The sequence below is a fragment of the Melozone crissalis genome, unplaced genomic scaffold (genome assembly GCF_028551555.1).
Source record: "Melozone crissalis strain CALT ecotype California unplaced genomic scaffold, PUWL_Pcris_2 ptg000108l_1, whole genome shotgun sequence".
Lineage (NCBI taxonomy): Eukaryota > Metazoa > Chordata > Aves > Passeriformes > Passerellidae > Melozone > Melozone crissalis.
The window spans coordinates 1,019,839-1,043,532 of NW_026535885.1; the positions used below are offsets into that span (position 1 = coordinate 1,019,839).

General features: G+C 52.6%; 1 protein-coding gene across 1 annotated transcript in view; it reads left to right on the plus strand.

The window, feature by feature from the left end:
• RUNX3 (RUNX family transcription factor 3) overlaps positions 1-23,090 on the plus strand; it is a 32,897-nt gene extending 9,807 nt beyond the window's left edge. The window contains exons 4-5 of the mRNA XM_054292276.1: positions 11,326-11,490; positions 22,567-23,090. Coding sequence (XP_054148251.1) covers positions 11,326-11,490; positions 22,567-23,090 — 689 coding nt within the window. The remainder of the gene's footprint in view (positions 1-11,325; positions 11,491-22,566) is intronic.
• Positions 23,091-23,694: the final 604 nt, after the last annotated feature.

The window sequence follows — 23,694 nt, forward strand, 5'->3', positions numbered from 1 at the left end:
GGGGTGTGCTGAAATGGGGGCTTGGGGTGTGTTGAATTGAATGGGGAGTTTGGGGTGTGCAGAAATTAAATGGGGAGTTTGGGGTGTGCTGAAATGGGGATTTTGGGGTGTGCTAAAATGAACACTTTGGGGTGTGCTGAAATGGGGAGTTTGGGGTGTGCAGAAATTCAATGGGGAGTTTGGGGTGTGCAGAATTAAACTGGGGAGTTTGGGGGGTGCTGACATGGGGAGTTTGGGGGGTGCTGAGCTTTGTAGTTTGGGGTGTGCAGAAATTGAATGGGGAGTTTTGGGTGTGCAGAAATTAAATGGAGAGTTTGGGTAGTGCAGAATTAAATGAGGAGTTTGGGGTGTGCTGAAATGAGCACTTTGGGGTGTGCTGAAATGGGGGTTCGGCGTGTGCTGAATTGAATGGGGAGTTTGGGCTGTGCAGAATTAAATGGGGATTTTGGGGTGTGCTGAAATGGGGAGTTTGGGGTGTGCAGAAATTAAATGGGCAGTTTGGGGTGTGCAGAATTAAATGGGGAGTTTGGGGTGTGCTGAAATGGGGATTTTGGGGTGTGCTAAAATGAGCACTTTGGGGTGTGCTGAAATGGGGAGTTTGGAGTGTGCAGACATTAAATTAGGAGTTTGGGACGTGCAGACACAAGCAGTTTGGGATGTGCAGAAATTAGCAATTTGGGGTGTGCAGACATGAGGAATTTGGGGTGTGCAGAAATGAGGAGTTTGGGGGTGGCACCCCCTTGTCCCTCCTGTGGAGGTGTTTGTGCCATCGCTGTCCCCACGGTGCTGGTTGTCCTCACCCCATGCATTGTGAGCTCTTGGCTTGAATATGAGGTAAAAAAACCAAAAAAACTGTGAGAAAGATGGGCTGAAAAGGGGAAATCTTGGTTTGGGAGCACTGTGGGAAGGTTGGGATGGTGTTCTATGGAATGGCAGCTCCAGGAACCTGGAGATGGAGAAATAAAATACTCCCAGTCCAGGGACACAGGGAAATTGGGATTTACTGGGTGGCAGACGAGTGTGGGTCAGCCTAAAATAGCTGGGGATGAGGAAGATGGAGTGGGGTTATGGGATGGGAGCCAAAGAGGAGCAGGGACAAAATGATCCCCTGTTCCCATATTCCTGTGGGCAATTTTGGACCTTGAGGCAGAGATCCAGAGATCCTGTGCTTTCTGCACATTTGCCCTCAGAGATTTGGGCCCAGAGAGATCCAGAGATCCTGTGCTTTCTGCACATTTACCCTCAGAGATTTGGGCCCAGAGAGATCCAGAGATCCTGTGCTTTCTGCACATTTACCCTCAGAGATCTGGGCCCAGAGAGACCCAGAGATCCTGTGCTTTCTGCGCATTTACCCTCAGAGGTTTGGGCCCAGAGAGACCCAGAGATCCTGTGCTTTCTGCACATTTACCCTCAGAGATTTGGGCCCAGAGAGATCCAGAGATCCTGTGCTTTCTGCACATTTACCCTCAGAGATTTGGGCCCAGAGAGACCCAGAGATCCTGTGCTTTCTGCACATTTACCCTCAGAGATCTGGGCCCAGAGAGACCCAGAGATCCTGTGCTTTCTGCACATTTACCCTCAGAGGTTTGGGCCCAGAGAGATCCAGAGATCCTGTGCTTTCTGCACATTTACCCTCAGAGATCTGGGCCCAGAGAGATCCAGAGATCCTGTGCTTTCTGCACATTTACCCTCAGAGATCTGGGCCCAGAGAGATCCAGAGATCCTGTGCTTTCTGCACATTTACCCTCAGAGATTTGGGCCCAGAGAGACCCAGAGATCCTGTGCTTTCTGCACATTTACCCTCAGAGATTTGGGCCCAGAGAGATCCAGAGATCCTGTGCTTTCTGCACATTTACCCTCAGAGATTTGGGCCCAGAGAGATCCAGAGATCCTGTGCTTTCTGCACATTTACCCTCAGAGGTTTGGGCCCAGAGAGATCCAGAGATCCTGTGCTTTCTGCACATTTACCCTCAGAGATTTGGGAAGTGCTTGGAGAATAAATCATTGGAGAGTCTTGTGCCTCTCAGAAGCTGGAGTGGAGACCCAGGACAGGGGTGGGCTGTGCCAGTATTGTCCAATTCCAGATCTTTATCTTGGCCAAAAGGCTCCCTCGTGGGGCTGCGTAAAACTTGAGCTGGAGATGTTTTCTGTAATTAAAAGCAGACTCGGTGCTGAAGTGCTCCCGTGGGGTGATAGTTTTGGGTATTATTGAGGTCTTTGTTTTATTCCCCTGCTTGTCCTTAGCTAGAAATAAATACACAGACAGTTCCCAGATTGTCTGGGAATAGGGAAAAAAAAAATAAGGGAAACGGCAAAAAGAAGGAATAAATAGGAGAAAAAAAATCCCCAACAAAATCAATCCAAGATAATTTCAATAAATAAATGACCTCAGCTCTTCCTGGGCAGTGATTTGTCCATGTCATATTGATGTAATCTGTTCTAATTTAATACTTAGTACTTAAAACAAGCTGATTTCCCACTTCTAGAGCCCTGTCCTCTTCCCTGGTGAGGAAGAGGAGGAAATCCTGAGTGGCCTTTATGGCTTCCCTATTGCCTGAGCCCTGGCAGGGCTGATGCTGTTGGAGGAAACGCTGTGTGCCCATCCTGGAGCTGTGGCATTGCTGTGTGCCTGCCCTGGGTGTTTTTGGGGTGCTGCTCAGAGATTGGGGTGATCCCAGCCCTGCTCCAGCCTCTGCTGTTGCGGGATGGAACCTGTGCAGCTCCTGTGGGTGTCTGCTTCTCCTGCTGGAGGGGTGGAAGGGCTTTGGTTTATTCAGGAGCCTTTGAGGGATCCTTGGGGCTCCCCAATTCCTGCAGTTGCCTTTGGGGGATCCTTGGGGCTCCCCAGTTCCTGCAGGAGCCTTTGGGGGATCCTTGGAGCTCTTTAATTCCTGCAGTTGCCTTTGGGGGAGCCTTGGGGCTCCCCAGTTCCTTCAGGAGCCTTTGGGGGATCCTTGGGGCTCCCCAATTCCTGCACTTGCCTTTGGGGGATCCTTGGGGCTCCCCAGTTCCTGCAGGAGCCTCTGCAGGTCGGTGCTGGCTCACAGGATGTTTCCCTGCCTGTTTTCCCATCTCTAACACGTTTTGATCCCAGGGAAATTTGCCCCTCTGGGATGCCCCGTGTTGGCAGCAGGGTGGATAAAAACCCCTCAGGGACAAACCCAGCCTGGCCCTGGGTTCTGTGGTGGGGCTGTGCAAGACCCCAGCCCCAGGGGGATCTCAGTGGGACTTGGGGTTATCCCAGGGGACACCAGGGTATGGAGAATTCCCTGGGCAGAGCAGAGCAGGGATGGAAGTTGCCTGAGAGTGCTCCAAGCATCACCAGGGCCTTTGGTGCTGCAGCTCGAGGCTGTGTTCCAGCCTCAAAGGGAATTACAGAGCGGCTGAAATTATCTGGGCCCCAGTAAATGCACTCCTCTAATTATTTTATTTGCCACATGCAGTAAATTCCGTCTCTCCTTTCCAATCGCCTGCTGCCTAACAACTCCAGAATCATTTAGCTTGAAAACATCCAATATTTTCTAAGTGCAGCAATATTGGGAGTCAGAACGGGGAAATTAGTTTTGCTTGCGTCCTACAAAGGAATCTTTGTTGGGATTGGTTGCAACACCTCCTGCTCTTGAAAGCTTTGGGAAAACCCCAGGGCACGGTTCTCAGCTGGGGTGGAAGAGGCAAACCTGGCCCTGGGGTGGCTTGGAATTAACTCAGAATGGAGAAATGGGCATTGATCCCGAATTTGGGAGACACTAAACTGATCAAAAGGGTTTTCTGTGGGATCTGGTGGTCATTGAGGGATGTTTGGGGGGTTAAGTTGCATTGGAGGCTTTTTCCAGGAGGATGTTGGTGGTGCTCGGTGTTGGGTCGTGTCAGGGGCTGTTCAAAGGCACAGCAAAAGAAATTCAAATACAAACAAGAACTCAAATTCAAACACACAACAAAAGAAATTCCTGCTGGATGCAGCGGTGTGATCCAAAGGGAGCTGTGCAGGAGGATGGGTGGGCTGGGATGGGACGCAGGTGGCACCAAAAAGGGATTTTTGTGAGCAGTGCAACAAGGCCATTGGTGAGCTTCGCTCCTTCCCAAAGGAGCAGCATTTACCCCGTGCCTCAGTTTACCTGTCTGTGATTCCTGGGGGCAGCAGGGATGTGCAGAGGGCTGGTGGGAAGATTTGCAGGGTTATTGATGCAGGGTGGCCCCAGCTCCCTCAGGCAGGATTCAGGAGCTCGGGAGGACACAGTGAAGAGTCACAGATTGGAAAGGAGAGAGGGGGGAAAAATTGGCAGTGCTAAAAGACAAGTTTCGTTTCAGGGAAGACAACAGCTAAAGGACCAGAACTATCAAACCAAAACCACAAGATCACATCAGATGTCAGGCAGGACACATCTTGTTTCTCCCTCCCGAAAGGGCTTATCGGTGCAACCAATCACTTTAATGATGTGGCAGAGGGAGGAAGAGGATTTGACTCAGAGTGAAATGAAATTGAGTTCCTACGACCCTTCTCTTCCGCTGCCGGCGCGCAGTCACCTGTCCTGCAGGCAGCAGAGATCAATCACAAACCTCCTCCTGCAGCGGAAGGGGCTCAGACATGAGTTTGCATTATTTTCTCTTACTCTTTCCAGTGTCTCTGCTGTGGTGGGAGCGGGGCAGAGAGGCGAGGAAGAGGAGGGACACAGCGAGCAGGGAGTGCCCCTGGTGCCCTCCCAGCCTCCGGGGATGGTGGCAGTGGGATGGGAACCTCTGTGCTGGGAGGTTCCCCTTTCCAAATCAGATGTGGGAGCAGGGAATCCTTTCCCCATGGTCAGCTCTGCTCCCTTGGCTTTGGGGAGCAGCATTGCAGGGAGGATGAGGATGAGGATGAGGGTGCTGTGCAGGTGCCGTCACTCTGGGGCTCCTCCTGCCAGTGCAAAGCTATTATCCAGCTGTTATCCAAAGTAAATATCCAGCAGGATAGCACCAGCCAGGCTCTGGGGATGGAGCTTGGAGCTCAGTCCTGGGATGGAGGGGATCAGTATTCAAATGCAGGGAAAAGCAGCGCTCAGCATCCTCAAACCTTGAGATAATTCAAGTCTGTTCCCAACAGCACAGGCCAGGCTGGCAAATTGCTGCTCCCTCCCCACAGAGCAGGGACATCTCAGCTCCATCAGCTGAACCATGGCACATTCCTTGCACAGGGCTGAGCCCAACCTTGTCCTCCCCATCCCGGGCACGGTGTCCTCAGCCAGTGTCACCCCAAGGAATGTGATGTGCTGGCCCTAATGGAACAGGTTGTGAACTGGGAGGAACCAGCTCTACTGGTAGGTCCCAGTGCAGGTTGTTAGATAGCAGCAGGAGCTCACTGGGACTGGCAGCTCTCCACGGATGTATGGAATCTGAAAATCTGATCTCAGCCGGGGCTGAGGCAATACCAGCTGCATGTCCTTGAGATCTCTCTGCTTCCTCCCAGCACCCAGCTCAGGAATCTTGGAATCAGGGAGTTTGCCTGATTCCATGAGAAGGAGATCACAGCCCACGAGTGAATTTTGCCTTCCTGGAATGGGGAGTGACTGCAGAGAGGCAGTCGGGGCTGGTGGTTTTTGCACCCTGTTCTGAAAGCTGCCCGGTTTCCCGCAGATGTGCACCCACCTGCTGCGCTGTGACACCCGGCCTGCAGCTTTCATATCTGTAAATCACAACTTTTAACCCCCACCCAGCTCACTCTGCAGTCTCAGGGGCAGATTTTCTGTGTTCTTACTCTGGATGGAAAAAGGCAGGAAAGCTCTGGTGGGGATTTTCAGCGAGGCACAAGTGGCCTGAATGCTTAAACCTGATGAAATTTGCCCACTGCTGAGAATACCCTCAGCTTTCCCTGTCTTCTGAAGGGCTTCAAATATTTGTGCAAATCCAGAAAGAATCTTGAAACCCTGGGAATAGGGATCCTGTGTCCTTCAGGCATTTCAGCTGCAGTTGTGTGGAAATTTGGGCGTGATGTTCCCTTTGATTTGGGAATGGGCCACAGCTCCCGGGTCCCTGGAGCTTTTGGAAGCACTACCCTGGATTTCTGTTTAAATTAATGCCCTGCTTTGTTTTCCTTCCAGAGGGCTCAGTTTTGGGGTCTCCCAGCACAATCTAAGGCCCCAAGAGGGTTTATCAGACTTGCCAGGGTGGGCACAGGGCGGGCAGGGAGCGAGGCAGAGGAGAGGTCTCAGCACTAACCCAGGAGTGAGAGGAGATCAGGGGCTCCCAAAGCCTCCTAATCAATCCCAGCCTGCCTAGAACGAACATCTCTCCCGCTGCTGGAGCTTCAGACACTAAAAAACCTACTGTAAATGCAACATATCTCTGTGCTTCCTGCCAGCTGGCCCGGGGCCAGCCTATTTCCTTCAAAAAGAGGGATATTTATTTTCATCCTTTTAGAGGCAGCCAATTCATCTCAGACCACCACCAGCTAAAAAAGCTTTATAAATTAGCAGCCTTTTTTTTTCTTTTCTTTTTTTTTTTTTTTTTCCTTCCTAATTCTCTCCCCCACCCCTTTAAATATTATTTTCCTTTGGTTGTTGGTGTGAAGGCTGTGCCAGGACAAGCGAGCCGGGGCGCATTGCGCCACACTCTCCTTTCTCCCCGAGCTGCAGAAAGACAGTAGCAGCAGTGTCTCACGAAAGCCAGAGGAAACCAAAGCAAAGCCCGGCCGTGACTGATTCTCCTTCCAAATGGCGTAAGCAGGCCCACTTCAAACATGTGAATAATGAGTTATCTGTGCCTGACTTTGTTCGGCAGCACAAGGGACGGTGCCTCCCAACATTTCCCTCCTGTGAACTCCTGGGCTCTGATTTTAGCAGCGGGGCTGGCTCTCACTGGGGCTCTGAGGGCACCTCCGTCATCCTGCGTCATGTTTGAGTCCCTTCCAGCTCCCAGCTCTGCACTGTCCTCCCTCCTTCCCCTGCACTGTCCTCCCTCCCTCCTTCCCTTTGGCTTCCCCGAATTCTTCTTGGCTGGGCATTTCCCATGCAGGTCTGGAGCTGGAGGTGGGATTCCAGGTGGAGCCTGAGCCACGTTCTTGCCTTGTGTTAGAGGTGTGCAAAGGTGAAACCAGCCCAGCACTGGCTGCAAGGGACAGGCCTGCTGTTCCCATAACACGGGAGTTTCACATGTGGCTTCTTTCTGGAGCACATGCTGGGACTTGATAGTCTAGCCGAGACTCAGACTGGGAAAAAGTTCCAGCCTCTGTGTCTCTCTGAAGTACCTATTTCGAGGGCCACGGGAGGGATTTGAAAGGTGTTTTGCACATTGAGACAGAATTTTATCCAGCGCTGATCCCTTTCTTGTGGTCCCTTCTCACGGACGTGTAGAGACTAAGGCTTTATGTGCAGGGACTGCTCCTGGTGAGCCTGGCTCAGCCCCGGAGTTAGGCTGGGAATATTTGAGCACAGCCTCGGTGGGAGGATGGTGGAATGCCAGGGGGATGCTCGGATGCTTTGAAGGAGGCTGATGTGGCTCAAGGCTGCTGTGCCAGCCCATGCCACCCTCTCCTGGCCGTGTCTCCTCCTGTCTGGGGCTGAGGCAATGATCTGCAGTGTGTGTGTGTGTGCTCGTGAACGTCCCTCGGCGTTTCCTCCGCTCCAGCTTGCCGCCAGCATTCCGCAGCCAGGCTCCCGGGGAGGGCCAAGCCACTTCCCAACATCTGCTGAGCCGGGGGCTGGGGATGAGCGTGACACCCAGCTCCGAGCCCAGCACGGCTCTGCAGCTCCTCTGCTCTCATCTAACTCCATCTGCAGAGAAATCGGGGAACTGGGGCTCCAACTCACCCCACTGACAGTTCTTTTTAATCAAATCTCTCAGCTCTGGGATTTTGGTGTCGCTCGAGCCATGAAGTTCCTGGAGCTCCTTTCTTCCTTTGCTCAATTTAATATTCTGCATCTCAGTAACCTGAGGAAATCAGCTGCTTTTGGAACTCCCCCTCCACAGCCTGGAAACACCATCCTGGTCCTGGCTTGGGAAGCCACATCAGGTTGCACACTCCTAGAAGGAAGAGCAGACTCTGTTTGGTCTTTGAAATATTTTAATGCAGAAAGCATGTCTTTAAATCATGGCTCAGAGGGCCTGAGCTCGTGTGGCACACACTGCTTCGCTGTCTGCATTCCAAGGAAACACCCAAAACTTCCAGTATGCTTCTTATTACTGGCCCAAAGTGTCAAATTCACATTGGCTCTTCCAGCTGGGAAGTGTTCAACGGGATAGTTTGTTTGATATGCTGATACAGATCTTGTTATTACATCAGGATCGTAGGTGATCTGTCAATGTTTACATCATGTCAGGTTCAATACCAGAATTAACAGATTCTGAAACCTGATCCAGCGTTAAAACCCTGGCGCTGCTGACAAGGAGTGCCCAAGGTCAGGAGCTGCCACCATTTGACCATGCTGGGCTCTGCTGTTTCCATAAATATTGACCTACAAGCCAGTGGTGGCCCAGCTGGAAATGCAGTGCAGAACCTCCAACCTCAGCTGTGCCTTTTGTGCCCCAAAACTCACAGGCTGGGGTGATTAAGGCTTCTCAGACAGATTTTTTTTGGGATGAGGGCTGGGGCTGTTTGAAGTCGAGTGAAAATCCACCCACTGGCTTCGGGAGGCTTTGAGTCAGTGCTTGGGTGAAGGTAGAAACCACCTTCCTGTTCTCTAAGGTATGAGCCATTGTTCACTGGTTTCCTCTCCGTGACAGCTGTGGGCAGATGGGGAAGGGCTTTTAATGAAGCCAACCGCTGCAGAAATTAAAAAGCTCAGGTTGTTCTGATGAAAGAAACCCATTAACAGCGATTCTCTCTTGCGTGACAAAGTCTGACGTCCCCAGCCCGAAGTGACAAGCGGCAGGAAGTCCTGGGGAGACAGCCTGAGCTAAAGAGGGCTGGCAGGCCAAGCTGGTGGTTTTTAACTCATTCTCTGCCTTGTTTCACAGGGTTTGGGGCTGCCAGGTTCCACACATGGGGACAAGGTGAGACCCAGACTGGAGAGGGGCTAGGAAGAGCCTGATCCCACCACCCCTGTGTTTGCCTTGACTTATATTTGCATCAAGTTTTCCTCTTCCTTTTCAGCAGGATAGTTTGAGGGGTTTGGGAGGTTTTGCTGGGTCTCCCCACAAACCAGCCCCTTCTGGATGTGTTTGCTCCAGGCTGGAAAAGCCCACGGGTCTGTGCCCACGTTCAGACAGCATGGGCACCAGAGCAACCACAGTGCAGCATGATAGAGGCACATGAAGCCCTTGGTGGGGCTGCATGGCTGAATAATCTTTCAAAACTTTATCAGCATAGAGATCACTTGATATATTTTTTCAGGATTTTCCTTGTCACATGCCAGATACCACCACAGGATAGGGTTTGTGCTGAGATAGAGAAAGGGAATTTAATTTTCATTAGATTTCTGGGGAACTTGGTCTTTGAAGTCCTTTTTGGCTTTCCTGCAAAGCTCTGCCCAAAAAAACTGGGTAAATGTGAAATATAACACTATTTTCCTTCTTCTGTGCTTAAATGTATAGTGCAATAATAAAATGTGGGCTAAAACAAGGCATCTCAGTGCACACACTTTTCCCCTGGAGAAAGCACTATGTGACAGATGCTGCTCACAGCTCCAAAGGCCCTGGATAATGCAGAGGCGCCTGAGGTCTGGGGACACACAGAGATGAGAATAGATTGTTTTTGGTCTTGCTTTGAGGTTTCCTTGGTTTACTTCACACAGCAGGGAAAATACATTTTCAAAATACTGCTGGGGTTTTGCTTTTTGCTGGGTTTGTCCTCCCCAAGTTTTCCTCTCTGGGGCCAGCACGTTTTCTCTCGGTTTGGACTCTCACATCCCTGGAAGTCTGGAGATTGTAGAGCTTGGAGTGGATGGTGGGGCTCACCTGGTTGTGGAGGGAGCAGAGAGGGGTCAAAGCCCCTTGGAATCTGTGGCTGGGACAGGTGTGGAGCTCAGCTGGGAGTGTGAGCTCCCCTTGGAGCTTCCCTCCCATCCAAGCATCCCCACAGCCAGCCTGGCAAGTACAGCCTGAGCCAGGCAAGTGGGACATCAGGAGATACCAGACCCTGGATTTAAGGAGGGGCAAGTGTGGGGACTTTCTGTGACTCTGCTATAAACTGACACATCTCACAGAGCTGTGCAGATGTGAGGGGGGAGGGCAGGGGGGCGAGAGGTGCCTGCGTTCATCGCCTTTTAAACGCGCTGCTTTGCTTTCCTTTTCTTCTTCAGAAGCCACCAAGGGCTGAGCTTGGCTTGGTGGATGTCGGGCTGCAGGATCTGATAAGGGCCAGCTCTCTGAAGTGCTGCAGAAGGGTTTCTTGCCAGCCTCTCTCCCGGCGTGCCTGCACACCTCCAGTGCCCCTGGGCGCTGGGATGGGGCCGGGCTGGGGCGGTGCCACCTGGGCACGGTCCCTCCGTGGCAGGTGCAGGGAGCCGGGGGTGTTGTGGGGCAGTCTGGCTGCGGCAGGGCAGGAACAAGGAGAAGCCGAGGTCTGAACCCCGCACTGATGTAAAGCTGAGGCTCCTCTGGAGCCCCTCCAGCTTTGTGCGGGTGTAACTGAGACTGGAATCCGGTCCAGAGAGAGCGAAGCTGTTTGGCGATGATTAATACAGTAAAATGTGAAAGTTACGTATCAAGTGCGTTTCATGCGCCTCTCGCCTCGGGACAATTAGCATAAATTTAATAATTACTGCCCTGTGCCAGCAGCTGCTACCTAAGGAGCTGGGAGTGCTTTATGAACGCTCATTAGCTGCTGCCCTGCCTGGGGGAGGTGAGTGATTAGTCTGCCCGTTTTATGGGGAGCAAAGAGGAACAGAGAGAAGCAAAGCGAGGTGGCCAAGGTGTGGTACCAGCGAGGGCTGATCCCATCCCTCCTGTGCCTCCTGCAGCTCCACTTGGCTCTGACTGAGCTGGGTGGGCACAGCTGGGAGGGGGCTGGAGTAAGACGGGAGTTTGTTCTTTAAACAATGAGCAAATGCTGTAGAAAATACTTAAAATTCAATTTTTGCTGGTTCCCCAGTCCCCACTTTGCAAGCACATGGTTTCTCCTGCCTTGCACGTCTCCCCTCCGTGTTCAGAGTCAGTGAGGGCTGGTGGAGGTTGGTCAGGCAGGGGCATCCTGATCCAGCTCCTTGACTGGAGACTTTCTGGACGATCCGGAGCCTCCCCTGTGGGTCACTGTGTGTCCACCTGCCCCGGGAGCTGCTCTCTGCCGGGGCTGGCACCCATTATCCTGTGTGAGTAACAGCAAACCACAGAGACAGAGGCTGGCTCCCTGTGTAACCAGGCTGCTGCAGCCAAAGGGGAGCTGATCAGATACCAGACTCTTTTATCATGTTCCAGGGCACAGACAAAAGCTGGAAGACCAAGCCAAGCCCTTCACCGACCGCTACGGAGAGCTGGAACGGCTGCGCCAGTCCATGAGAGTCACCCCGACAACACCCAACCCCCGTGGATCCCTCAGCACCCCGAGCCACTTCGGCTCCCAGGCTCAAACTCCAATCCAAGGTAACCACCTGGGGGTCCCAGTGTCACCCCCAGACCCTCGTGTTCCTGCATGGCTGAGTGGGAACAATCTGGATGTGATTTTAGAGTTAGAGTCCGGCTCTCCCCTGGTTAAGTTGCCAGGGATGGGTTTGTGTGGGTTTCTTGACCTTGGAAGCCTTTTTGCATGCATTAAGTCACTTTTTGCACCATTAGGTCTGGGTTTTGAGGAACAAATGAGCAGCAGGAGCGCGAGGGAGGTGAGAGCAGCACCCTTTGAACCCAGCAGCCCCCCTGACATGAAGGCAGCCGCGCTATGGTTATGCATCAGCCAGGGAGGGTGTTCCGTGCTTTACATGCTAATCCCAACGGTTTCTTATCATTGTGTGGGTGCCAAGCGTGGTGATCCCTCGCCCAGCTCCAGCATAATTCCCCACACGCATGCACACCTGCACGGGCACACACGCACACACAGAGCTTTGCTCTTCCCACATCTGCCAGCGGCAAAGAGCGCCCCAGTCCCTGGGCGTTCCCCAGGAATCCGCAGCTCGCTGCCAGGACAGGGGCAGGAATTGCCACTGGAGCTACCTGACAGAGATCAGGCTGCTAATCCCGGAATTTCAGTCCCAAACTAAGCAAGGCATTAAAATATCTCAGCTGCTGTGCTGCTCCTGTCTTTCTGCACAGGCAGATGTCTCCAGGATGAATTGGGAGACCATTCCCCTGTCCTTTTCTGTGCTGCTTTTCCATGCACTTTTAGTCTCACTGGTTCTTTTCCTTCAAAAGTCAGCAAAAACACTAACAGGGCTTCAAGGAACAGTATTTAAGCTGTCTGTATTTGGAATTTTGTTGAGAATAGGCCCTTCTGGGAAAGTTTAATAGAAAAAGCTCCCAAAACCCTCGTGCTGTGTTTTCAGAAGGGATATGGTTGTTTGAAAGCCTTGGTGTCATTAGCAAAGAGGGAGTTTTGGGTGTAAAAACATGTTTGAAAATGTTACCCGAACTGTAAAAGCTGCGCCGCTCCTCCCAACCCAAAATTACAGAGAAAATTTAATTTCTTTCTCATTGAAATGCAAATCCCCACGCTAGGAATTCTCATTGATATTAGCAAGGTTTATGAGAAGAACGTGGGCATTTTGTGTATGGCATTTTTTGTAGGACTATCGTTTGAGTTTTTTAAAAAAAGCAGGAGAGAGAAAAAGAGTTTTCTAGGCTTGTCCTGTTGGCCACATCATAAAGAAAGAGATTCTTGGGGGAAGAAAAAAAGATTTGTATTTTAAATTAGCACAGCCCCCTGCAGTGCCAGAAACCCAAAGAGCGCCGTTTGGAGCAAAGAATCAGGTGATGACACAAATTCAACGAGAAAAAAAATGGAGTTGGCCACAAGCTACCGCCCCTGCCAAATTCCCAAATGTCAAGTGACAGCAGGAGTGGAGACACACAAAATTAGCCTCTGAAATCATTCCTGCGGAGTGAATCCGAAGTCCCAGGAATGCTGCAAAAGGCGGTTTGTGCACGCTCTGCTCTTGGCTCCCTCGTTCCAGAGTTGGAGCAAATGTCTTAAAATGACTGCGGGTTCCTACCAGCGTAACTCGGAGCAGGAGCAGCTCAGTCATTTTCATCCCAGCCCTGTCCTTTTGACACAGCTCTGGCTATGACCAATCATAATCATCATTTTAAAACCCCTCTTTCTCTCGCACACACACACACACACACACACACACGGCTTATTCACAAAGATCATAATTTTTACCCGAGCAAGTGGAGCCCGGCCCGTGCCAAGAACAACACGGGAGTTAACAGGCCTGTAATTCTCACAACTTGGCACGTTCTTGGGTAACACACAGGAGAGGCCGATTAGTGGGAAGCAGAACGAGATACCAGCAGGGAGGGGCCGTGGGCAGGCTGGGGTTCATCCGGCCCCCGCTATCTTCCATGGGGTGCTTCCCAGGGTTAATGTTTTTAGCATCCCTGTGCAGGGATTAAGAGGGGGACAGGGAGGTTTTTCCCTCCAGCAGTGTGCCAGGGGTGCTTGGCTTCCCTGTTCTGCTGACCAAGCAGTTTGCACAAACTTCCTAATCCGCTCCTGGCAAAAGCCGGCTGGAGCTGGGATGTTCAGGAACAGCATCAGCCACTGTGGGGGCATCCCAGCACCTCAAATCCCTGCACATGGAGTTTGGGTTTTTAGGCAGGCAGGAGACAGTGTTTATCTGGGAGAATTGGGGTTCCTGGGAGATGTGTGTGCTCTGGCCCAGTCCAGCCTCTCCTCCTGAGCAGGGAAAGCCGTGGCTGTGGTGGAGATCACGGCAAGGGCGCCGCGCGGAGTGGGAGAAGGGTCTGGCCCTCAGCCACTCGCAGAGGCTTTCAGTAAAGCAGCCCCTGGAGGTTATAAATAGCCCCCATGTAAAATGATCATGCTGAGGTTAGATGGTCTCAACCCAAAACCCTCCTGCTAGGAGAAAGCCTATGGTTTCTGAAGGGCATGCCAGGAAATGTGGGAGGAGAGAGCGCGGCTCCGATAGCGAGCGGGTGGCATCCTGCTCCCTGCAGTGCCAGGGTATGTCAGTGGCTCTGGCCTTGCCTTGCCCCACTCAGATGGGCAGAGGCTTGATCCCTTCCCATGCCTCTCCCCAAATGGGATGGACACTGGCAACCCTGCACACAGCAGATCTCATTCCCACTTGTGCTGCTCTGGGAGTAAATAGGGTAACTCTGGGAGTAAATAAGGTAACTCTGAGTTCACCCCTGTAGCTGTGATGAGAATCTGGCCCAGTGCTGGGCAGGTCAGGCAGGCAGACCCCCATCACCATCCAGCTCTGCTTCCCAGAGCAGAGCCTCTGTTGAGGATTTGGCCCAATGCTTCTCCAGAGAGGTCTGGAAAATGTGAGTGTTTGCAATCCCAGCTCTGCCATCCCCGCAGCGAGACACCAAGCTGTCATTAGGATGGCTTGAAATGGTTCCTTATTACGGGGCACGCGAAGCCAGAGCCTTGCGTGCCTGCTTCACTCCAGTTTTGCCTTTTAGCTTAAAAAAATCAAGTAGCTCTCAGAAGTGAAGCAAGATGTTAAAGGGACTTTTGCTGTCTGCCTTCAGCTGCTTCTCGGGGCCCTCTGGTTCAGGGGAGGTGGGCTGGTGACAGACACACGTCCTCCCCAGGAGCAGCCCCATGTTCTCTGTGTCCTCCCCTGCCTGTGTTTCAGCAGGGGCTCAGGCTGAACCATTTTGTTCCCAGAACAGCAGAGCAGGACCGCCCACGCCCAAGTTCTGTGGTGGAAACATCTTCAACCACTCAAAAGCAATTGTGTGCCTTGTCCAGCAGCATGGAGGGGCCTTGTTCTCACCAGGACAATTGCAAAGGGATTTTAGATTGGATCTCCTCGGTGCCAGAGCGAGCTGTTTTGATTGATGCACTTCATGTCCCCTTGCACACTCTTGTTTTTGCTCCAGAGAAGCCAAACTCCTTTGATTTCACAGGGAGGACAGTAAATGTCAGATCCTTTTGCAAGTCTCTCTTAGCCCTAGTGCCTGCAGAATGGTTTTTGGGAGACTCTGTGTTCACTGGTGAAGTCTCAGATCCCCTGATCTGGAATTCACTCAGCTTCATTCCCAATCCATTATTTCAGGCCAGCACAACATTTTTATCATCAGCAGAATGCTCCATCATATGCCTTTAAAGTAAAGTCTTTCTCTCTCTTTTTTCTTTTTAAATATACATTTTTAAAGTATTACATTACTTTTAAGAAGCCTCTTGGCATAGGCAGCAAGTGCCCCTATTGTTTCCGAAATGCAACGTGGCTGCTCTGAGGTTAAGTCCTGAATTATGGGCCCAGCAAATACACTGAATTGCTGCTTCCTAATCCCTGTCCAGATTGACTTATGGTTTCTTTAAAATATCCGTTTCTTAATGGATAAAAACATTCTACCACGGGCAGAGACTAAATTGTTTCCAAAGGAAGCTAGGCAAGCATTAGTGGGAAGAAAACATATTATGGGATTCAGCTTCAGCCTCAAAGGAAGGAACACACTCTAGATGGGTTTCCTGCCTGCTTTCAGGCCTCTGTGTCTATCTTTAAACTGCTTTTCTGCTCCTCTCCTTTGCATTTGTGGTGTTCCTCCAGTGAATTTGGCATGGAACTGTCACAGATGAACCACAGAGCAGTGCTGGGCAGGAGATTCCCCCAGGACAGAGTCCAGGCACCCGCGACCGCTGCGCTTGTGCCACGGACATGTGGCCAACCCCAGCCACAGCTCAGAGTGCTGCATCCCTACAGAACAGCGAGGAACCCCTCAGAATTTTCCTCAGGGTGCCATCCTGGATTTTCCAGAGTGCTGGGATCCTCAGTGCCATTCTCAGAGCGGGATGGGGAGCCCCCAGCCGGGCTCCTGGCCGCTGGATCCCCCTGTGCCATCACCCCTCTGCAGTGGGATTCCCATGGCAGCCGTGGCCTGGCCCAAACCTGCTCGGCAGGCAAGGTGGTCTAGCTGCAGGCTGGGTTGTAAATCCAGCAGCTTCCTTTTATGTAGTCAGGGCTTGTTAATTTGTTTTAATACCCTTTGAATCCAGGTAAAGAGCAAAGCGCGGGCAGGGCGGAGGGGAGCGCTCAGCCCACCCACCCGCTCCAATTAGCACCGTTATCCATTAGCTCGGCGGGATGCGCCGGGCAGGGGGATGCGGGCACAGGGCTTCGGGATGAGCGGGGCTGTGCCGGAAGCCGGGAGAGCTGGGCTTGTTTAGTCTAGCAAAGGGCAGGCGGGGAGCGGAGCCGATGGCTCCGTGTAAATACATCGAGGGGGTAAACACGGCGAGGTTAGGAGCTAATGTAAGCTCTGCAGGACACTGCAGGCACAGGGCGTGGGCCTGAACTGGTCCTGCATAAATCCACACTGGAATTAGGAGCAGGGTCCTCCCCAGGAGGATGGGTCCAGAGAATTGGAGCATCCCAATGGATCTGGAAGGGTTTGCAGAGGAGGTTGAGATGTGGTGCATGATCCACTGAGCTGGGAACACCTGGGATTTTCCCTGCTCTGCTGCTGCCCAGCGTATTTGGGGTGGGAGAGCACCCAGGGGCTGGGTTTGTGCTGCTCAGCACGGTGGGTTTGGGCCCGCGTGTGTGAGTGCACGGCAGCACACGGCGTTCGGGGAGAATCACAAAACTGAGCAGCAAACGTGCTTGGCAGTGTTGAGGTGGCGCCTGGCGATGCTGTGATAAGGACCTGTGTGTTGTTGTGTTTTGGTTTGGGGTTTGCATTTTTTTTTCAGACTGCAGAGGAAGTCCGTGCACCCAGTTTGTGAGCTGGTTCTATCAGATACAGAGCCCTGCTCCATGGGCGTGTAACAACGGATGCTGTTCACACCCTCCTTTTTTTTTCAACACCTCCCCTCCTCCCCCAAAATATATTTTGCTCTGTTTTACGTGGGCTGAGAGGAAGGGGCCGTTTTCTTTTTTAGTTGGCCCTGACTTGGAAACAAATGAACTTGCTAACATACGTGACAGAGGCGTGAGAGCGTGCATGCATGCGTGGGCGGGGAGGAGAGTGGCGCCTTCTCTAGAGATGAGCTGGGCCTTCACAGATCACATGCATCTCGTGCACCTTCCCATGGAGATCCTCTCCTTCTCCCACATGGAGTTATTGTCATAAGCAGAGAGGGACAAAGATCAGAAAAACCCTCAAAGATGGCTTGGAGGTCCAAGAGTGACAGAAGTGAGCAGAGGAAAAACAGCCAAAGGTATATCCAGAGCAGGAATGTGTGTTCCCACTGTCACACACATGCTGGTGTGTTATATACAGAAGCATAAAGTATCATTAGTGTTTACATTGTCGTCAATCATTGTGCAGTGAGACAGGAAAGCAGGGCTTTTTCCCCTGGGGTAGATTTTTCATGACAATTTCACAGGGCACGCATATGCGTAGAATTAGAACAGTGATCTACAGCCAGGCTGACGATATTTTATATTCTATACACTTAGAGAGTGCCAGGCTATCAAGTTCCCTTTAAATTCCCTTTATTCTCTGTGTGTCTCACACACTGTGAGTATTTGTTGTGTAACATATCCACACGAGCTCAGGTTTATTGCTGACTGGGTTCACCAGCCACCGCGTGCTCCCCACATCTCTAAGGTGGGGACCAGGTGGTATCTGGGGTGCTGAGGAGCTGCTCAGGTTCCACACGTCCCTGCCTGGCCCCAGATGATCTGATAGTGATGATCCTGCTGTACATCAGTGCTGTGCTGCCACGTGCCCGGGGTGAGCTGGTTTTCTGGGTACCATTGCAGCACTGAAGAGGTCCTGATGTTGCTTTTGCTGCCCTTTCTTCCCTCCAGGCAGAGCAGATGTGCTCCTGGGTTAGGAGGTAGTGGCAGCACCCACTGCTCCTCAGGGATGGATGCACATCTATCCCTAAAACCATCTGCAGGGCTCATTGCCTCATCTCAAAGCCTTCCAGGGACCTCAGAGCAGATCCACCAGCCCTGAACCCGCCAGGCTGCAGGGACCAGTTCCACTCCAACCAAGGCAGCTCCCAAACCCAATGTGGTCTGAAGGGAGGAGGCTGAACACACCCAGAGAAACCTCTGTGGTTGGCAGCCTCACGAACCAGCCCTTCCCACCTCATGGCCAGCCCTCGCCACCATGACCCAGCTGAGGTTTGGCACCCATCAGGGGCGTCTCTCTGCATTTATGTCCTGGCCACCCACCCAAGGAAAGACCTGTATTGTCTCTGAGGCAGAGAGAGAGCTGCTGTGTCACTGCAGCGCTGTTGTTTTATCTGGAAAGGGGCTGAGCAGCTTTCAAAGCATGTTTCTATCCGGTCCCTCATGCAGGGGGGACTTGGGGGTCCTCAAAAGGTGCAAATTGCAGCTGCACAATTAAATCATGGGGTGTGTCCTGGCCTCTGCGGTCCCCGGGGCAGCTCAGCCCTAAGGAGGAGACAGTGGCATTACTAATCAGGGCTTTGACCTTTACATGGCTTTTATTTAATACACATTCCACACTTCCCCAAACTCCCATCCAAAACATTGACATTTCCGCTGATAGATTGGGTCAGATTTTGGAGTAGTTGGGGGACTCAATTCACTCTTACAATGGTTAAATTCTTACAGCTAAATGGGCTTATTCAGTTAGTGCAGCAGCTGGTGTGATTTCGAGAAGAAAATAAACATTTCCTTCAAATATTTTGATTGGCAACTGGACAACTGAAGTACTCAAGCTCGGATTGCCAGGGTCCAAAAAAGCAAATGGGGGCTGGACGGCGAGTAAGCGAGGGAAAACTGTAGTAAATCCTCGGAGGCAGCACTACGGAGCAGATGTGTGTGATGTGTGCTAGGGAAGGGGACAGCAAGAAGGGGTTTTTTAAGCCCATTTTGAGCTGGGATTCCAAAGGGAATGTGAGGTCCGAGGATGCAGCTTCACCCACCCCTTGTTCCCTGGCTTTGCTCAGCAGCTGCTTGCTCCAGGTTGCTGTTTGATCCTGGCTGTGGCAGACGGTCCTTGCTGCTGAGTTAGGTGGTTATGGAGGGTGTTAATGGCCGTGTTTTAATTGGATCTCGCTGGGGTTGTTTCAGTGGAGATTCCCTCGAATGCAGGGCAGGCGCTGGGGCTGTATGGCTCTGATCTGGGGCAGCCGGGATGGAGGGGCAGCCCTGAAGTGGAGGAGATGGGATGGAGAGGAAACCTTGAGGCGAGGACCAAGATGGAAGGAGCAGTGCTGAGGTGGAGGGACAGTTGTGAGGTGAAAGAGATGGGATGGAGGGGCAGCCCTAAGGTGAGGACCAAGATGGAGGGGAAACCATGAGGCAAAGGAGATGGGATGGAGGGGAAACCCTGAGGTGATGGAGCCAGGATGGAGAGGATGCTGAGCTGAGGATGCTGAGCTGGAGAGACAATTGTGATGCGAAGGGACAGAGGTGCAGCCCTGAGGAAAGGACCAAGATGGAGGGGAAATCCTGAGGTGAAGGAGACGGGATGGAGGGAAGCCCTGAGCTGAAAGACATGGGATGGAGGGAAGCCCTGAGGTGAAGGACATGGGATGGAGGGAAGCCCTGAGGTGAAGTACACACGAGAGATGGGCAGCCCCGAGGTGAACTCGCAGGACACAGCAGCATCCCTGAGACACCGGCCCTGAGGCGATGGCGAGGCCCCGGCCCCCTCTGGCGGCCGCCTCCTTCCCGCCTCTTTCCCGCCTCCTCCCGCGGCCTGGCGGGCGCCCCCTGCTGGCGGCGCGGCCGCGTCCCCCTCAGGCGGGCCCTGCGCGGGCCGGTGCCGCCGCGGTTTTGTTTTTAGAGTGGTTTGGGGGTTTATTCGTAGCCTCAGGGAAAAGCTGAGAGCTCTTCCGGTCAGGGAAAGCTGGAGCTTTATTCTGGGCCAGACTTAGAGCCCAAGGCTGGCGAGGATCAAAGCGAGCTGGTCACATCCACTCGGATGCCTCATGGCTCTGCTGGGTGTGGGTTCCGTTTGAGGGGTTCGCGCTGAGAGATTTGCTTTTTGAAGGATCAAAATTCGCAGATCACAGCGCTGCAGAGTGCTCTGGGGGTTCAGAGCCTGGCAGAGCTCCCCACAGCCTTGCTGTGCTTTGCTCATCACACACAGAGCCCGTAATTAACACTCTTACACGCTCCTGTCCAAATTAGTAGCAGGGACCCTCTGCCAAATGGTGCACGTTCAGGCCAATAAAATGTAGCCTCTAAAAAAACCCCTCTTTGAGTGAGTTATAGAGGAAAAAAGAAATGTGCCCTGAGCACTCAGGTTTGATTTTGATTTGCATTTTATGGAATATTATTTATGGAGCTGTGAAAAGTAATGAAGGAGCGCAGTCTGAGCGATTGTCATCTGGGAAGGCAGCGAGCGGCAGTCTGAGTGTTTTGGGGGTTGAGAGGGATTTGGAGGCTGCTTTTTCTCAGTGCAGGACTGCTGAGTTTGAGGGGAGGCATTCAGAAGGCAGCACTTTTTCTTTCCAGTCCAGGTGCAGGCAGGATTTCTGCCCCACGGTCCTGTCTCAAGCCATGATGCTGCTGGATTGCTACCGCCACGGGGCTGCGGTCAGGCTGCTTCTCGCAGAGCTGGTCTCCAAACCTCAGCTCTCTCAAACCTCAGTGCCTGGCAGCCGCTGTGGCTGCAGCACGGCTTTGGGATGGGTCCCTGCTGGGCTGTGAAATCGGGCTGGGAGCGCTTTTCCCACCGCTGTGCTTTTCCAGCCAGCCCAGCGTAGAGCAGGGTCGGCCCTGTGGCCGGGCAGCCGCTTCCATGGGTGCTTCCCAACGCCGGGCGTGTGCAGAGCAGTGTGGTTCGGGACAGCTTTGAGCTCTGCTCCTCTCTTATCTCGCCCCAAAGCCACAGCCACGTTCACAAACCAGGTGCTCCCCCGCCTTTCCCCTCCGTGGAGCCTGCGTGGGAAGGCAGGCGCTGCTGGGCGCCCGCAAAAGGGCTGCGGGCGAGGGAGGGAGGATCCTCCCCTTCTCCTTCCACGGCTGAAGGACTCACCTGGGATCAGAAGGGAGGTTCACATCAAATCACCTCCATACCTGCTCCTCCGGAGCGTGCCCGTGTCACTAGGTAGCTGGAAGGGATTAAATCAAGAGTTTTCTCCTGGGGAAATGCTTTGGGGCCTGGAACGCCAGCCCTGAGAAGTTAAAAATGCTTCATTGTAATAAATAGATCTAAAACACACGTCCCTGTGCATGCAGAGCAGCCACACAATCCTCTGGATGTGTGTTTGTATGTATATGCATTTCCAAAACCAACAGGCGTGTTTAGCATACTCACCTCACATTCTCTTGCTCTGAAGGATACAAAATCCAGCTGATGCAACCAAAAAAAGTCACTTTTGAGGCTGGATAGTGTCCCACTAGCAAAGGAGAAAGGCCCTGCTTTTAACAAGAGGAAAATAGAGAAGGTCTGAAGGACACTTTCCTTGGAGAGCAAACCTCATTTCTCTCTGTTTTAATGCACCAAGCCCAGAGGTTCCTGGGCTCTGTCTCAGCCTTGGGACAGCTGAGAGACCCACAGGAATGGCTCCAGCTCCTCAAAGGAGCTTCTGCTGTGGATTCCCACCTCTAACCTGGGCTTCCTGCAAGAGGATGGGATCCAAAGCCAAGGCCTTTTTCCAGTTCCAAGCTGGCTGAGACCCCCTTTGGGTTTAGACCTCCAGGAAAAGGCATGAGGGGCTCCATCCTCCAATGGAGCTGAGGAACATTCCCACTGCCCTGAGTCTCCCTTCCCCCAGCAGAGAGCCTGAATTTCTCACTCTCTTTATCCTCTTGGAAGGAGAAAAATACACAGAGAACTCGAGCAGAGGGATATAGTGGCTCCTGGCTTGGGAGTTTTCAGCTGTGTGTTTATCAGCTCCATCCCCTGATGGTATCAGCACAAACAGGCCACCCACAAGAAGGCTTAGCAGGCTGGTCTGGGCTCCAGCTTTTCCTGCCTGTCTCCGTGTGTGTGAGTGTGTGTGTGTGTATACAGCAGGGATGGATGATCCCAGGGCCCGGCCGTCTGGGGCCTGCCTCCATTTATTTACTACACAGCTGATGTCATGGCTAAACATCTTTTTTCTGTGTTTATGGGGCGTGCTGCTTTAATCTGCCCGAGATGAATAGACTCCTAAGAGAAGTCAGCTTAGCCATGTCCCTTCTTGGATAGGAAACAACAAATTTTAGGACAGGAAATGGGAGCAACTTAAACAAATGTGTTTAGGGTTTTTATTTAAGTCACTCAAGTCTTTTCCCTGGCAGAGCCAAGAGGTGCTTTCCCTTCTGATTCCTTGGGAATGCTCTAACATCCCTCTTGCACCGAGAGGCAGGATGGTAGAAAAGGCAAAGAAGGCTTTATTCAAAAGAACCACACAGTTTTTACAGAGTGGTACAATAGGTTCCAATCTATTGGCTAACTAACAAAAACACCTTCCTCACCCACTGTCCTTCAGAGGAACAGAAAAACGCAGTAGAAAAACACCACCTGCAAATTGTTTATACTCAACAGGTTATCACATCTTTCCAACTCCCTAAAATTTCTCACAAGCCGCTGTGAGAAACGCTTGCCATTTCTCTCTCTGTGTCCCATGGCATCCACACTCTAACCACCCCCTCTCCCCCTGCACCCCGGCAGGCACGTCAGAGCTGAGCCCCTTCTCGGACCCGCGGCAGTTCGAGCGCTCCTTCCCCACGCTGCCGGCGCTGACGGAGACGCGCTTCTCCGACCCGCGGATGCATTACCCCGGCGCCATGTCCGCCGCCTTCCCCTACACCGCCGCGCCCTCGGCCACGGGCATCGGGGGCATCAGCATGACCAGCATGCCCACCACCACCCGCTTCCACCACACCTACCTGCCGCCCCCGTACCCCAGCTCCACGCAGAACCAGAGCGGGCCCTTCCAGGCCAACCCGTCTCCCTACCACTTGTACTACGGGACGTCCTCGGGCTCCTACCAGTTCTCCATGGTGGCGGGAGGCGAGCGCTCGCCCACCCGCATGCTCTCGTCCTGCACCAGCGCCTCGGCGGGCAACAACCTGATGAACGCCAGCCTGGGCGCGCAGAGCGACGGCGTGGACGCCGACGGCAGCCACAGCAATTCCCCCACCACCATGAGCACCACGGGCAGGATGGATGAGTCCGTCTGGAGACCCTACTGAGGAGGAGCTCGGCTGGGCACCCGTGTCTTTAACTCAATCAGCCGCCGTGGCTCCTTTTGGGAGCGACCAAAGTGATGCCAAGGGAAAAGTTAAACCGAAGTCTTCCAAACCAAAAGTTAAGGATCCTCTGCATGCAAACATCAAGCGAAGATCAACCAAGACCTTCATTACATTTCAAGGTGAACACCCGCGAGGCTTGAATGTGTCGCTTGATGTGGTTCCTTCTGTATGTTTTAGGTATGTGGATTGTACATAGGGAAAAAACCCCAAGGACGTGTGGAATCAGATGTTTGGTACTTGCAGAACACTTCTCGTTCATCTCACTCGCACCTCTTCCCCACACAAAGCATTCAGAAGTGAGGAGAGTCTCACCCTTCCTCTGCAAAATGGTTCAGAGAAGAGAAGACACCAGGGAGTCATCCGAGCCATCTCTCTGCCAGTGCAGGAGGACTGAACTTAACTTAAAAAAAAAGGAGAAAAAAATAAAAAACCCCCATTGTCTCCTGTCCTTCCCTCCCCACTGGTGAAGGGTCCCTGAGCACCAAAGAGCAGTGGGGTTTGCAGCACAGCCAGGGGCTCTGGGGCTCAGTCAGCCACGTGAACA